The 17,748-nt window shown below is 30.1% G+C and overlaps 1 protein-coding gene across 2 annotated transcripts in view; it reads left to right on the top strand.

Moving 5' to 3' along the window:
• Positions 1-17,748, top strand: part of LOC106685857 (G protein-coupled receptor kinase 1) — a 27,681-nt gene extending 9,933 nt beyond the window's left edge. Inside the window, exons 3-16 of one of the 2 annotated variants that reach the window (XM_014428814.2) lie at positions 449-522; positions 830-931; positions 1,097-1,171; positions 1,259-1,320; positions 1,432-1,483; positions 7,476-7,667; positions 8,123-8,288; positions 10,540-10,681; positions 11,025-11,199; positions 13,386-13,486; positions 13,682-13,844; positions 14,684-14,852; positions 15,766-16,010; positions 17,390-17,748. In XM_014428814.2, the coding sequence (XP_014284300.1) occupies positions 449-522; positions 830-931; positions 1,097-1,171; positions 1,259-1,320; positions 1,432-1,483; positions 7,476-7,667; positions 8,123-8,288; positions 10,540-10,681; positions 11,025-11,199; positions 13,386-13,486; positions 13,682-13,844; positions 14,684-14,852; positions 15,766-16,010; positions 17,390-17,551 (1,880 nt within the window). In that variant the 3' untranslated portion in view covers positions 17,552-17,748. Of the gene's footprint in view, positions 1-448; positions 523-829; positions 932-1,096; positions 1,172-1,258; positions 1,321-1,431; positions 1,484-7,475; positions 7,668-8,122; positions 8,289-10,539; positions 10,682-11,024; positions 11,200-13,367; positions 13,487-13,681; positions 13,845-14,683; positions 14,853-15,765; positions 16,011-17,389 lie in introns of both variants that reach the window. The other variant, XM_014428813.2, reaches the window with a different exon arrangement.

Below are 17,748 nucleotides of genomic sequence, written 5' to 3'. Positions count from 1 at the left end.
AACCTAGGATAGGTTCATTTCTCCCATGATGGCCCTTGAAGTAGGTCAGTTTATTCACATCTACTTCTTTTAAAGATATAAATCTCTTTTATTGATCCCTTTCCTAACCTTAAGGTCTTGTATGAGAAAGAAAAGTTCATTTACTCTTCTTATGATCTGACTACCCTTTTAAACCGAGGCTTCATCTCCTTATCTGAATTCTCTCTCCCTACAAAGACTGGAATTTCATCCCTCCACTCTTTATTTCCAGTGCTGCAGTACTAAGGTTAGCCCTTTACCACTAATAATCAAGTTTTATCCATCAACACTAATGTTATCCCACCTTGATTCCTCTCTCCCTTCCCATTATCTTTGCCTCTTATTATTTTTGTTGTCATAATTTCAAATAGTATTTATATTTTTAAAAGGGTTTTTAAGTCTTATTTGTTTTTTATTTTTGCTTTCTCAGGTTTCCTTCTCTTTAAAGACTTTTGTGAAAACATATCAGAAGAAGCGGTTCCACAGCTTAAGTTTTATGAAGAGGTAAGAATAATATTTTTTTTAACAATGTAAACTTTAAATAAACATGACATCTATGGTTTTAAAAATTAATTAACATGAATAAAACAGACGCACTACAAATTATAAATTAAAAAACAAAATAAATAGTTAATTACTTTGTGAATTAGTTGGTAGCTTTATGATTTATTTGGTAATATTTATTATTTTATTACTTACTTTTTGTTAAATGATGTAGTTACAATGCTTTCACATTAAAAGATTAGATATTGTATAATTTATAAATTGTAGTAAATGTGTTGTGAATAAAAATGACTTGCTTTTCTTCCAGATTAAGGAGTATGAGAAACTAGACAATCCAGAAGACCGGAGGAAATCTGCTCGTCAGATATATGATAAATTTATCATGAAGGAGCTTTTAGCACGTGCTCATGTAAGTTCCCAATATTTTGCTAATGAAAAGGAAGTTATAGTTAAATAGTATACCTCTTAAATATTGTATTTTAGTTTTTGTTTTCTGCGTACATAGAAAGTAATGTATAATTCTCTTAATTCTCTATGCTTATAGACATATTATATTATTATTTTTTTTTAATAGGATTATCCAAAAGATGCTGTAGCTCATGTGCAAAAGTATTTAACTAAAAATGAAGTTCCAGTCAATCTGTTTGAGGTGAGATATTATTTGGTGATTAACAATTTTGATAATTTCTCTAAGCTTTTTTTTTTTTTTTATATACTCATCTATTGAATATTGCAGCCATACATACAAGAAATTTTCAACCATCTTAGGGGAGAACCATTTACAAAGTTTCTTGAAAGGTAAAAAAAAATATATATAAAATATCACCAGACTTAATTTTCCAATTTTATGTTAATGAATTGTTATGATTCATGTTTATAAATTAATACTTACCATTTTCATTCATACAGCGAAAAATACACAAGATTCTGCCAATGGAAGAATTTAGAACTAAATATTCAAGTAAGTAAGAATTGTTGATTTATCGTTGTATTGTTGGATTACAAATGATTAAAGTGATGTAGCCGAAGCATGTATGGCATGACTAGTGTAGCTTATTTGAGTACTTCACAACCTCGTGTATAGAAGTATGTATAACTTATTTTATGTAATTAGCCTAACCTGTTTTATGATCATTTTGGTTTTGAAAGTTGTTTAGCATCCTTTTGGAATAATAGTAATAAATATGAATGTAAATATGTTAATCCTATGATCACTTAATTGTTGTTTTATTTGTTTTTTTTACTATCCCCATAAATTCCATTTAGGGCAGGCAAGACAGCTTATCTTATTGGTTATCTACAAATCATAGCTTCAGGGTGAAGATTGAGGGACCATACACAAGACTGAAAAGACAGAAAACTGCACGTCGATTTCGACTATTACAGCACTTGCTAGACAAACAGTCAAAACTTCCAACACATTACAAAAGACTGATGTACATGACTATAATAAGGCCAATCTGGACATATGGAGTTGAACTTTGGGGCTCCACTAAACCTTCGAATTTCTCTTGTATCCAATCCTTCGTAAAATCCTCAATGCTCCTTACTCTGTCACAAATAAAATCATACATGAAGACCTTAATGTTCCCTATATAACCGATCTAGCCCGAACTATATATCACTCCTTCCATTACAAACTCCCCAACCACTCAAACCCCCTAGTTTCTAACCTTGCATCCTCTTCCATTCCTGGTAATCCTCTTAGGTGCCTGAAAAGAAGATGGCCACGAGACCTGCTAATGTAAAATGTCATTAGAGTGCTACCAATGGGTAGTTGCTCTACACGCCTGTAACACTCCATTTTAACTAAGATCAAATTTACAGAATGTATTATATAATATACAGTTGTAAATTTCAATAAATATATTAAAATAAAAAAAAAGTTTTAAATATTCCATTTTTAAGTGACCATTGCCATTCTCTAGGTACTATCTCTGGTTAGTTAACAGATATGGAGACACTTAGAGACGGGTTCCATTTCTGGGTTTTCTTTTCCTATGTGTGTTGAAACAGACCTAATAATTATTATATTTTTTAAATCAGAATTTAACTTATTTTAAACTATTGTTTTTTAAAATAAGCCTTGAATTCTTCTGCAAACTTCTTTTCTGTACTGTGATTAACCCCTTAGTGTTATAGTGAATATCAGCTAAGGTCGGATTTATTTATTCTTCCTTTTTCAATAAATTTAGCTTCTAAACACTTCTAAAACCTTATAGAAACTGTCATTGACTCAATATTATGTGAAATAAATATATTGCATTGGGACTGGTTTGATAAAAACAACTCTAATACACAGGAAAAAAAAATTAGATTATTCTATCAACATTAATCTTCACCCATCGTTGTATCCTTAAAACCAATTTATCATGTTTTTCCAATTCTCTATTATTTTAATACCATTGAATTCCCCTCAAATATGGATTAGGACTCAGCCTCGTCATTGGTAGGTAAAGTAGTCATAATTTTTTTTTTTATTAATTAGTTTGGTTGATGCATGCATTGATTCTGTATAAAAATCATCAAAACTTAATATTAGTATTGTAGAGTTTGTAAAAATTCTTTCATACCTATTATAGCTTATCTATAAATCTACTCCTATTCTTTATACCATACTTTTTATGTTCTGCAGAACAAATATAAAAAATAAGGAATGAATTTAACTTGGTAGAAAGATGAATGGTAAAAATCTCCATTTTGATATGTATTGCATTTCTAAATTTATTAGATTTCAGTGGTTTGATTTTATAAATAGTAGTTTTAAAAATATTTATAATTTTAAAATTCTTGAGTCTTTTCATTTTAAATATTTCTGTGAAAGTTATTTGAAATTATTATATATCTGAGCATTGAGCTCTTTATCCTTTTAATGTATACAATTAATTACATTTTATTAATAAGAGATTATTATTTAAGTATTACTAAAATTACTTCAAAACTGGTAATCATTTTAGCACCTACCCACTTATATATATGTAAGTGTTAATAATGTGATTGTATAGATAAGATTAATTTATTTAAAATGTCTTTAATACCTATTAATAGAAATAGTGTTCTTAATGAAACTGGAAGCTCTTCTAAGATAAAACTTAAAAAAAAAACTGGCAGAGCAAGATAATTTTGTGATTTCTGAACATTATTTTGACAATGTAAGTGCATAATTGCTAAGTCCTCGAGTACACATTTTCACTCTTGTAGGTATTTATTTGTCTATATGAAGCTCTTCCAAAAGCCAATAATTATATTTTGACCATAGTCCAGCGTTGGCTCTTGACTCTTGAGTCTGAACTTATTGAAGCCAGTCTTACAGTTGTTGAACCAATTGTAACACCACCTGTCGCTTAAAACCTTTAACTTTTCTATATTGGTATCTATATCGAATAAGTTCGATTAACATTTTCATAATATTTTCAATGATGTTAATCGGGCATTAGTCACTATGTTTGTGATTGATAGATTGGTTTTTAGTTGAAAACAGCAATAAGAAAGCTAGAAAATTGATTTAAACAAGTTCTTCCTTGGTCATGAATTACAGACTTAGCATATGAATATAATATGTCATGTGGTGAAAGAAAATTTCACAGCTAAAGAATGGTGCTTATTGTAAGGATGGTTAACCTGAACTACAACAACCTAACCTACTATACACTAATGGAAAGCTAGAAAAGAAAGTAGAAGAAGAAGAAGAAGAAGTTTTGCAACATGTATATGAAGGAAACCTTTAAAAATTATAAAAAGTAAATTGTCATGAGAAAAAAATCTCATATTGTAACCATTACTAACAAAGGCATTGGAATCCCACTGCTATTAGTAGTTTTGTAATACAGTTGTTGATGATAGATTTGGGAAAAAGAAAAAATTCCTGAATAATGCAAAAGATCTATGCTGATTTTCGTTCACAAAAAGGAACTAAAGATAGATTATAATAATTATCAGGAAATTCACATCTTCCCATATATTAACAAAGTATATCTCACTAATTCTTACTAACCAAATCACAAAATACACCAAAAAAATTAAGATCAATGTGTTATTAGATATTCACCCATATCTAATATTTTCTTTACAGCAAATATTTTGGTTATGATTGAGTTGGGTGTAGGTATTTATTTAGATAAGGACTGTAGATGTAGGGTTCGCTTCTTCATGCATAAAAATAACCCTACTTTCTTATTTTTATGCTCCACTTGATAGGCCAAAATCATTGTCACAGCTGATGTTGGAAATTAGGGTTAATCTTCATGGCCGAACCATTTGGCTTTGGCTTCAACTTAAGCTAAAGCAAACCGCTAAGTAGTATGCATAAAATACTTAATGCTTTAATTTCAACAAGATGGAATAATAATTTAAATTAAAAACTTATAAATAAATATTAGTTGAAATGGACAATTTTTTATTTGTTGAAAAATTTATGATCTGAATTAGCTTATATCTATTTTGTCATTTTATTATATTTGCTTATATTGGTATGGAATGTATTTCACTTTAACAATTTTATATGTTAAGTTTTAGTAAAAGTAGTTGCATGTGTACTGTTAGTATTCATTTTTATTAATTTCTTGTTTCATTTTGTTGAATAAAGTTTAAATTATTTAAATCAAAAACATGTCATTTATATCTTAATAACACAAACTTAATTTCTTTTGTAGAATTTAACGCTTCTATGTTTTAATTTTCATGTTAAAAGGGAAAGGATATTTGTTTGTAAACAGTATGTTGTGAATTATACAGGGTGTTTCAGGAGGAAATGTCTGTAATTAAGAAGGTTGGGGGAGGGGAGGAAGGATAGAGATTGTTTATCAAAATGTTTTTTAGTGCCACCAATGTATACACGAGTGTGTGATTGTAAATTAGATAGAACTTAATTTCCGACACCTCTAAAAACACACTAAAGAACTTTCTTTTATTAAAAATCCAAAAAGCTAAAGTAAATCAATATGCAACTGCGCAATATTAAAATTGATTTTATTTTCAATTCCTACACCTCTTAAAACATATGAAACCACAGTTTGTCAAGTATCAAAAAGTATTTGATTTGTCATAATAACTAGAAGTTAGAAAGTGAAAGTTGTTGATGAAAAGCATTATAAGAATATCAATATACTTATTAATTAATTAATTTTATAATATAAAAATAGGTTATCAATGCATGAAAAATAAAAACAGTTCTTACAATTTTAGTCGAGAAAGATAGTCTAATAAAACAGAGCATTGATCTCAAAAAATACTCTAGGCAGTTGTGAAGCTGAACGCACACTCGTTGACATTGTGACCACTTTCAGGTTAAAATCTTCCTCCAACCTTCTACCATTGCCAGTGGCCTCTTCTTTCAGTTAAAAGTTCTAAATAAGATGCACACAGCCTCTAGTTCTCCTCAAAACCAATAGAGACTAGAGGTATTGTTTTAGTTGATTTATTATTATTAGTTATTTTTCATAATGATGTGAAGATAATTGACCGTAGATATTAAGAGGAGAAGATGGCCGGGGGAGGGGAGGTGCGGTCAGCAGAAAAAACACAAATAAACAAACGAATTATTTATTTGGCACAAATCTATAAATATATACCGACCATCTTCTCCTCTTAGTTATTTTTCAGTGTCCTGTAATGGGTTAATAATTCAGTACTGCCCAATATTACATTGTAATATATGTTTATATACAGTGGACTCTCACCTATCCGGCTAGACCATTCTATAATCTGAACAACCATTTTATAATAATAAAGTTGAAAATATGATTTTATGTATGTAGTACATATACACTTTAATTCAATAAAACAGTTTCATCAACATTCTACATGTGTATTCTTAAATAATGTAATTTAAAATACCAACTCCTTTTATTTAAAATAAATTCCAAGCTATGTATTAAAATTGGGTGGGAAGTATATTTATTTTCTCAATTTCTTTATCGTTGGATATAATTAACTTTTTCATTAAATTAATCTTCAGTGCAAAATTTTATTGTTAATACAATGGTAGTTTTCACTATTGAAAAACAATTAACTATGAGTTTTGTGGAAATATATATGTTTATACAAACAAAAAGATTGTTTTCCAAGAAATATTTTATTTACTTTTAACTCTTCATCACCTCGGTATTGCCTAGTATCAACATCATTACTAACTTTTTCCCCTACGGCCCTATCTGTTGTAAACATTTTTTGACAAACATCAAACAATTTCAGATTATTTTACTCGAAAATATTTAAAAAATAAATTTCTGAACAATGATTTATTATTGTAGAAATATTTTTATGTTATATACTTTTAGTTTTTAAATTGATTTAATATTTATTATGTGACATTTTTTTTTCCCCATTCAGTAATCCAAATTTTTCTCTAATCCAGAGGTTCCCAATCTTTTTCGGTTTGCGGCTCCCTAAATAATCGGATTTTCTCAACAGCGCCCTTAATACATCAGATTTTTTTCTAAATTTTTGACTTTCCATAACCCATTTAACAGCAAAAAATTAAAGCCATACTTATTATTTTCGTACTATTTAGTGACTAAAGCATGGGTGGAGAAGCTGTGCTTGCACACTAGCCTTTTCAAAAGATGCGGAACGGAAAGAAAACAATGAAAGACTCGAAAGTTGCTAAATTCTTGAAATTTTGCCAGCATAAAAAATTTATGGCACAAAAATTGTTGAATTAGAAATTTAAAAAAATTGTCGAATTGTTTAATTGAATATTTCGCAGCACGCTGCGGCCCCCCAGGGAGCTGGCGCTCACACTTTGGGAATCACTGCTCTAACCCCTTTGATTTTAATTCGGATTAGTGAGAGTCAACTGTATGTGTGTGTATGAATGTATATATATATATGTGTGTGTGTGTGTGTGTATGTATGTATGAACTGATTGTCAATACTATAGAGCAATAATTAAGAATATCAATTAAGTAATATGTTTATTACAGGAGTTTATAGTGGATTAATTTTTTTTCCAGCTAACAATGAATGACTTTAGTGTTCACCGAATCATTGGTCGAGGTGGGTTTGGTGAGGTCTATGGGTGCAGGAAGGCAGATACTGGCAAGATGTACGCTATGAAATGCCTTGATAAGAAAAGGATCAAGATGAAACAAGGGGAGACCTTGGCCCTCAATGAGAGGATAATGCTGTCTCTTGTTAGCACGGGGGTAAGTTCTCTTCTTATTAATTAAAAGAGAATTACACAATTTGTTTGTTTATTTTGATCTATGAATTTAAAGGCTTATTGTCTTTTACATTAGAACAAGATTGTTTATGTTTGACTTTTTAAAATTGTTGATAACTTAATGCAACATTTAAGAAGTATTTTTCATTCCATGCGCAGCCACGAAATAAAAGTCAACTCCCCCAACATGTATAGTCACAGAAACATAGAAAATAATTTTGCATCCTTTAATTAATTTTCATTAATAATAATCTATTTTTTTAATATTAATTTATATTTTTGTTTTCTTAATAAACATATTTAATCAATTAATGTGTGTGTGTTTAAATAAAAATTACTTTTTTTAAAAATTTCTATTGATTGTAAGCACATTTCTTTACATTTATCTGGTATTACTTACAAACCTTGTTGGAGATTAATCTATAATCCTCGTTACAGGTTGATTGTCCTTTCATTGTGTGTATGACATATGCCTTTCACACACCCGACAAGCTCTGCTTTATCCTAGATCTTATGAATGGTGGTGACTTGCACTATCACCTCTCTCAGCATGGAGTCTTCAATGAGTTAGAAATGAAGTTCTATGCAGCCGAAGTCATCCTTGGTAAGTGTTTGTCATCATTGGACTCTTACCATATTTTCAATGCAGAGGGATAAAGGAAGAGAAAGTCTCAAATCTGCTTGTTGGATGACACCTTTTTTTTTTTTATTATTGTTTCAATTATTATTAACAAGATTCAGACTATGATTAATATGAACTATTAAGTTTTGATTGTAAGGATGGGTTAAAGAATTTGACAAAGGGGATTATGACATAACATTAGATTCAAGATTTGTTACTACCTTAATATCAACAATGGAGACTTTTGTCTTCTGGATACAGATATATTTCCATGGGTTTATATAAAGAACATGGGAATCACTTTTTATACTCTACCAATCCACATTCTGGAGCCCATTAAACACTTTATTTAATCTTAAATCCATTATCATCCTTAACATGCATATTTTCTTCATGCCTTCACTCAGACTATGTTTCTCCTTCTTTATTGTATCCTCTAATATATTCCAAGACATGATTTCTCTTTCTAGATACGTCAATTAAGTCTGAACTAAACTTACGTCTCATAAGCTGTGTAAGTTTTTTTTTAATTGATTGATCCAATTTTGTTAACTGTATGCTTAAAGTTTCATTATTCATTAATCTGGATAACTGGTTTCTCATTTACTTATTTTAAAGTAACAGTTCATTATTGAAAATGTGTAAATCAGACATCTGGTCCATTTTCAACCTCTAACGCAAGTGCCAGTTTTTATAAAATTATTAGAATTATTCCACTCATATCTATTAGTCGCATAGTCCTAAGCTAATAAAACTCCTAGGATTCATTGTAAACTTTAAAAAATCTGATTTTGGCCATTTCCGATGGCCTGTTCCATATTCATCAATCCAGATAACTAATTGATTATTTACTTATTTTACAAGTAATGGGTCATTATCTGAATATCTTTAAGTCATATGTCTGGTCCAGTTTCAACCTGTAACATGAACACAATTTTCAACCTCTTATTCTACTATGGATCCTACTATATTTTACCACCATAAATAAATTTATAAGTATTAAATAAAAATTAAAAAAAATATTGTTTATTCACTCTCTCACCATTTTAAAAATTTGTTTTCAATCTCCAATTAATTGTTTGTTTCAATTAGCTTACTGATTTGTCAGTTATAACATGAGGATTCCACTAAAAATATACCTCATTATTTATTGCAGTAGGTAAAAAGAAATAAAATAATTATGCCCAGGTGTTTTGGTTCACTCTTTCATTTTAACATTTTGTTCATAATTTTTTAGTACCATATTGAAAGATACTCCCTCACAGCACAGTAGTGAAGTACTTAGTAGGTATGAATTTTTGCAGATCTAAATCATGACTTTTTATTATTGAGATTTTAGGAAATAAAATCTGTACATCTTCAGATATGGCTCTAATATGACCTCAGTATAATCAATATTTACCCATGACTCCAAATATGAAAAAATATATAATATTCTCTTCTTTATCCATTCAGCAATAGCAAACAATGCTGATCTTATCTCTACAATTGCTAAGAGTGATTTTTGTTGACATATATAGGTGTACAAGTTACTCATGGTTTTTGGGCGGGACTAGAACAGATGAAGACCTTGTCCAACCCCTTCACCTTGTCCTCTTCATTCCTCTCCTCAATTACCTCCAGTACGTTTGGTCAAATCTTGGTGGTATTAAGGTAATAAAAAAGTAATTCAGTGAAAACATTTACTTCTACTTAGCAAACTAAGTTAATAAACTAGTGGTAGAGCTAAATTTATTAAAATTATTTTAAGGACATATTTTTATTCAAATATATAATACACAATGAGTGAAGAAGATGGTCAGGGGGGGAGAGGGGTGCGGTCAGCGAAAAAAACATAAATAAACAATTATTTATTCATGCCAATGTTTCGACCTGGGTTTCAGGTTTTCATCAGGGAGATTCTGACTAAACTCTTAAACAGTTAAATTTATTTTACAGTATATAGGCTACAGTAATATATTATCTTATAAAATTAATATTTTCGTATGCTTGCTATAATGTCTGTCGCTTTTAAAGGAAAATCCACTAAAGTGCCTTGATGAAGGCCAAAAATTCAGGTCGAAATGTTAGCAAAAGAAGTTTTGTTTATTTGTTTTTTTTGTGACCGCATTCTCCAGCCTTCTTCTCCACTTATTAATCTACGGTCAACTACCTTCACCTCATAATACATAATGGTATGTGAAGTTATGTTATTTGGTCAAGTTAATTAAGACTTTCCTTTTGTTATTTATAGGCTTAGAGCATATGCATCGAAGGTATATTGTTTATCGAGATTTAAAGCCGGCTAACATCCTCCTTGATGAGCACGGTCATGTAAGGATCTCTGACCTGGGATTAGCATGTGACTTTAGCAAGAAGAAACCTCATGCCAGTGTGTAAGTGGGCCACCTTTTTATAATTGTGATAGGTCGTTTTATATTATTATTTTCTAAAAAAATTTAAATGAGAGGAAAAAGCAAAAAAGGATGTATTGAAATAGGCACTTAACCTAACGATATAGCTGAGGTCAATAATACTTAAAATAAAATGATTTTTCTATGAGTTAAGTTTCCTAGCTTATGTTACTTATTACATTGATCTTTCATATTATGATCCCATTAGGGATTATCATTATATATTCCCTTATTCCTTATTTTTTATTGACTGGATAGTTTTCCAGATTGTTTTAAAAATAGGAAAAAAAGATGTAGAGGAGTAATATTTTGTTTTAAACCACAGGGGGACCCATGGCTATATGGCTCCTGAGGTGCTGTCTAAAGGCACTGCTTATGACTCAAGTGCTGATTGGTTCTCTTTTGGGTGTATGCTCTACAAACTGTTAAAAGGGCATAGTCCTTTTCGGCAACATAAAACCAAGGACAAACATGAGATAGATCGCATGACACTTACAATGGTAATATTTTTTTTTCATTTGCTATAGGCTTATTTGATTATTACTAATAATGTTTCTATAATGTTAATAAATAGACTAAAAGGTTAATGTTCAAACATTATATAGTAATGAGAATAATAGACTAGTAAATAGTATTGCAACTAATATATTACCTCTACTCAAATTTTAAGTATGTTCTGTATTATCTTAATTGCTCACTATTCTTTCGTTTTTAAAACTGTACTTATTCAAATTTTACATCAAATCAAAGCCAAGTCTTTAAAGTCCTTTTTATATTGAGCTCTACACAACACTCTAGGTTATATAGAACTAGAATTACAACATTTTTTATAATACTAGTTTACCATTGTGCGAACTCTCTCTCTCATATTAGATAGGTTTCCTTCTTTTCTTTAATTTATTCAAACTATAAGCGATATCATGTTCATTCGTATAAACAATATAATATTATCAAGAAAGTCTATTCAACAAACACACTTATTAAAACTGCATACTTTACAATGACTATCTTTAAGTAACAGTTTACTTATTAAGTAATTATGTTGCCCCACTTTAAAATATCAATGTTTTAGGCAGGCTATGAATTCCCAGTTGGAACGAACCCATGGGTGGGAATAATTTGAGACATAAAAATTGAAAATCTGTTTGGCTTATCACAAAAAATAATGTTATGTTAGAAACAGACATATTAAACATGTTTGTTCAATATTTTTTGCTGAAATTGTTCTAAAGATTCTTGGAATATTACAGTGTAATTTGAGCAAAAAAATCTATGAATTGGTTAAGTCTTACGCTTAAAATATTGTTATATAAGGACAGATGGACAGACTGAACAAATTTGATACAATAATTTTCTGGATCTTGAGCTCAACTTGTTCCATAACATTCATGCTATCTAGTTCTTAATTAATGATTAATCTGAGCCATCAAAAATAAAAATTGGCTGAGCCATTCACTCAATCATTGCATAAGTATCCCATGGCAACTAGAGCACTGCTGTGGAAGTTAACCTTAAAATGTGGTTTAACCTTAATTTATGCTCTATCTTAAAAACGGTTCATTTTTGAGTGAAATCTTTAAAACCCGATTTGTACTGTCTTGATCTGCCGAATTACCTCTGTCTGAGTTTTGGAACCTATCACTTTTTCAAATAACGTTTATTGAAGTTCCAGTTAGAATTTAATAATCAAAATTGGTATTTGTCACTTCTCCATGAAATTCCTATACTTTTGGTAATCCATCCTTCAAAATTTAATGTTCCTGACAGCCGGAAAAGGGACTGATACTACCTTATTGTATATATGTATGACTGAAAAAATGTATAACTCCAAGTATATGAGAAAGAAAATTGTATTTGAATTAAGAAGAGTACATTTGACCATTTTTTGGTTAGTGATTTTAGTGAAAGGTATCAAGAAAAGGGTGTTAATTATATATATATATATATATATATTTACTTTTTCTATTGGCACCATAGACCATAGAGTAAAATTGTCAGAGTATATTTAACAATTTTTAGATTAGTTGATTCCATTGACAGGTGTCATGAAAAGGGTGTTGGTTTTATTTATGTAATTTTGATTTATCTATTGGCACTATAGATCATGAAGATATTTGGTTGCATGTGTGTACTTCTTACTGAAATGTATTGTTTTTGGAAGCACATGAAACCTTAAATCCAACTATTTGAAGTTTTTTAAAAAATAAAATATTTTTCTTTTTAAATATCTTAAAGTTCTTAAAGTATAACAATAATATAAAATTTAAAATAACATATATTTCATGAATATGCATGTATACACATATATAATAAATAGCAGTCATAATTGTAAACTTAAAATAGTTTTGATTGTAACAGGATGGTCCAGGTGGTGATCAAAAAAGGTACAAAAATAGCAGAAAAACTATTCATTAGTAACCGATATATTGCCTCACTTTACAGGGCTGAATCCTGGAAGAAGAGTCTTCACGTGTATTACTAATCAATTGTGTACTAAAATTCTATTTTTGTATTTTTCTTAATCGCTACCTAGGCCATCTTCCTATAATCATCACGTACGGTCAACTAATAATAACCTCCCAATTAAAACAGTTTAGTTGTTAATTTTTAAAAATATTTTGTTGATATCGAGGATATTTTGAAAATCTTTCATCTTTATTCGAAACAGTCATTTGATATGTTGCAGAATGTAGAGCTGCCGGATTCCTTCTCAAATGACCTCAGGGATCTTTTGGAAAGGCTTCTTCAACGCGACATAGACAAGAGACTAGGCTGTGGTGGTAGAGGGTAAGCATTGGAACGGCAACCCTTTGTAAAATTACATGCATAATACTATTTGGACCAACTATCAATATAAATTTAAATTTATTAAGTATTCTCTTGGTGTTTCCTGTTTTTTTTTTTCTAATTCTAAATGCTAATGTAATTCAACTGTCTGTTTATTTTTGATATATTATATCTTATACTAGTTTGCTTGTACAGTGCTGATGAAGTAAAGGAACACTCATTCTTTGATGGTGTGGACTGGCAGCAGGTTTATGTTCAGAAGTACCCACCTCCACTTATACCTCCTAGAGGAGAGGTAAATGCTGCTGATGCCTTTGACATTGGATCATTTGATGAAGAGGATACTAAAGGCATTAAGGTATAGCGACTTTTTATGTCACTATTTATACCAGATCTTTGATGATTTAACATCTATACACTTTTCTAAATTAGTTTTGTATGAGTTTAATTTTTCAAATCGAATAATTTTAAATTAAAACCATTGCTAAAGTAAATAGATGTGTTATTATCGGTGATAGTCCTCTTTAAATGCTCTAATATTTAACTATTTGATGGCATGAACCTCAGTTGAATGAGCTTATTTTCCCTCAAGGCAGATAAAATTGTTCATCTCATCTATTAATTATATCAATAGATAAAATAGTCAAAATATTCAAAATACAATTTTATTCACTCTCACACACTGATATTATATATACTGGCATATTTTTCTTTTTATATGTTTTAGAGTTTATCAATACTTTCAATTCAAGAAGTAATTCTTTATATCTGTGTTTGTGTTGTTCGATCATTTATTTATTTTTTTTAAACAATTTCACAGTGGTTTACAGTTTGTAGTTCTTATGTAATTAATGGAAGATGTGTGGATGAAGGTCTTATGTGAATTTTTTTCTTAGAAGAATGTTTTAAATACACCTTTCTACATTGCACCTTGTTTAACTTTCTATATCTTAAATTTTACTAGTTTGAACCAGTGAAAAATTAAGTTTTTCACTTTGAAATAGAAATTGAAAAATTATTTAATTCAATTTTTCTCAGATTCTTTTTTATAACATAATGCATTCATCCTGTCCTCACTTATTCATTTCTTTTCTGGATTGGAATTATTGCAATATGATGGATATAGCGCATGTACAGACATATTATTGAATCATTTAATTTTTTTTTAATGGAGAGTTTTCAATTACTGTGCCATAGCTAACAGAAGCAGATCAGGAACTGTATAAGAACTTCCCATTAGTGATATCAGAGCGGTGGCAAGGAGAGGTAGCAGAAACAGTCTTTGAAACAATCAATCAGGAAGCTGACCGGCTAGAACAAAAGAAAAAAGCCAAGCAGAAACAACGATTTGACACAGACGAGAAAGGTAACAGCTTAATTCACTTTATTTACTGCGCCATTCAAACCTATTCCTTATATGTTCGTCGGCCTTCCCACTCACATAGAGCAGCATAACTTGATATAGTTAGTAATAGTAAGATATTAAAATTTTTGGGACAATATTTCACTGGCTAGCAGTTATTAAAGATTAATTTTGAATGAATTATATCATATAGATTTGGATGTCTATGTTTTCTTATACCTCTGCAATTCTTCATATTTATAATGAAGCTTTTTGAAAATGCTTTTGACATCTGAATCACAAGTCAGACTTTGGATCACAGATGAGGATAGATTTACTGCAGCAAAGTATCCCCAATTTCTGGTGCATAATTATCAGCAACCACATTTTGGGAAATTAGGATCAAGAAAAAGATATTTAAAACTATTCGCTTAGTCAGAGATGGCATCTGAACAACTTCGTAATTGCACTTAAAATTATACTTCAAGAAGAATCAATCTAGCTATAAAAATGAGCAACATTTTTAACTGGGAATAACAGGAAGAGAAAGAATCACTCTTGAAAACCTATAATTATTTTTCCACTGAACTTTAAAACTGCCTATTGTAAGGTATAATTTTTCTCTTTCCCTCCCAACCCTTTCACTACTACTGGTGTTAAAGTAATTTTATTATGTTAAAAAACAAAGTAATGCACTTCAACGGTATTTTAAAGAGTATTATTTCAGTTTTATGAATTTTTTAACATAGAAAAATCATTAATTAATATTATATAACAATAATTGTATATATAAATTATAACAAAATAACCATTTTAAAAAAATTAATATTAGAACCTGTATTTATATTTTATATCATCATCTGGTCATTAGATATTCAAATCAATATTAGTAGTTAAATATTTGTGTTACATGTTTATTAAAGTCATTTTTTTGCAGAATCTGATTGTATACTACATGGCTACATAAAGAAACTGGGTGGCCCGTTTGCTTCTGCTTGGCAAACACGTTATGCCAAACTATATCCTAATCGACTGGAGCTTCATCCCGAGTCTGGAAGTACTAAACCAGAGCTTGTGTTCATGGATCAGGTGGAAGAAGTATCTCCAGATCTTGTCACAGTTAAGGGAGAGCAGTGTATCAACATCAGAACCAGGGAGGCCAAGGTTGTCCTCACAAACTCTGTAAGTACAGCAAGTTTAATTGGATTTATATAAAACTTTTTTTTTTTTTAATATTTATTTATTGCTATTTACAACTGTACATTATAATACATTTAGTAAATCTGATCTAAGTTAAATTGGAGTGTTACAGGCGTGTAGAGAAACTACCCATTGGTAGCACTCTATATAAAACTTGAAATTAAATTGTATGCTTCTGAAGCTGCTCAAATTAATTAAAACAAAATTTCACTCAGTCTCTTTCAAATCCAACTGTAACAACTCAGGTTTACCCTATTCCTATCATCTGAATTTTTGGTAAGTTAACATATACTTGTGGCAGCAGTTTAATCATCATTGAGTCTGGCCTATTTCTCTATACTACTGTCCTACGAAAGCCCTAATCTTTCATAATTTAAAATACCCTTATTTATTTATTTTTTTTATTAGATTAAGATTGTGGACAATAACACAATATTTTCCAGGGTGAGCCTTCACTTACACAATATTTCTACAGAATGGTAGACAATGGTTCAGCCTTCTGGCTCTGGTAAAGAATTATGTAGAATAGTGAATAGACCTTAGGACCATATCAGGTAAAAATATACAGGTAGGAGAGTCTAATATATTTTGAGGCCCTCCTTTGACTATAGAGGAATCTCTCTCGGTTTAGAGAGAGGATAGCGAGCTAATGAGACTTAATATGTTTCACACTAAATACTTATTAATAGTGTTCCTTAAGTTCGCATTAGGTTTGAGAAACATTAAAATGGATAAGATAGCCTTGACCAGGGTTAAGATCCCATACAAGTGGAAGAGTAAATAAATTACAAGTAGTGAGAATCCTCCCATTAAAGTCATTCATATGGTAAGATCAAGATTAATTTGGTTAGGAGAAGATCGTACCTAGGTTGGGAAGATTCCCATTTAATGGGTCTAAAATGTGCTATTTTATGTGAGCATTATGTAAGCCTAACATTGAGTAGTGTTACTTTATTTTTTAACTAGGTCCTGACATCTTTTTTATTTGTATAACAGCATTTAAATATTTGCATAAAACAAAGTATTGGTACAACTACAAATTACTAAACAGCAAATAAATCAGTTTGTTGTACAATAATTTGATTACAAACTTCTTTATTCCTCTATGAGAGGTTGTTAGTGTTCGAATTGAGCTAACCTACTTATGGACTAATTGTGAGAAGTTAGCCACAGAGTTTTATCTTACTTCCCGTGCTGGTTGCCAGCTAACAGAATATCATTATGTTTTAATCATTATAATTGCAAAATTTCCTTTCCCTGTTCCTTAGACTTTTAGAAGCTCATACCTCATTACTTCATATAAATAAAAACTTGAATTTATCAGCATACCTAATGTGCAATTATTTATTTTTTTCTTTCAGGATGATATTGGATTGAAAGAGTGGCTCCAGTCATTAAGGTCTACCCATAAATGTTCTCTAGAGTTGCTTGGGAACATGGCTAAAAAAGCTGGCAAAATTTATGGAACCGAGCGAGACAAACAGGACAAGGTGATTACTCCCAGAACTACTAACGGTAACTGAGTTGTCATTCTCAGCTGTCATCTTATTGAGTTAACATACTGTTGCCCTTTAGTTTTATTGATACCCGTATTATATATACGAGTTTAGTTTGTACCCACTTCCTTAGGTACAAGAGTAGCTCATGAAAAGCAAGCAGTAGGCAAATATGCCACCTGAGAGAGTGGGTTCGAATGCTCTCTATTAGGGAATTATTACTG

This window comes from Halyomorpha halys, unplaced genomic scaffold (assembly GCF_000696795.3).
Source record: "Halyomorpha halys isolate HHAL.00 unplaced genomic scaffold, Hhal_1.1 Scaffold749.1, whole genome shotgun sequence".
Lineage (NCBI taxonomy): Eukaryota > Metazoa > Arthropoda > Insecta > Hemiptera > Pentatomidae > Halyomorpha > Halyomorpha halys.
This window is presented reverse-complemented; position numbering and strand designations above follow the sequence as displayed.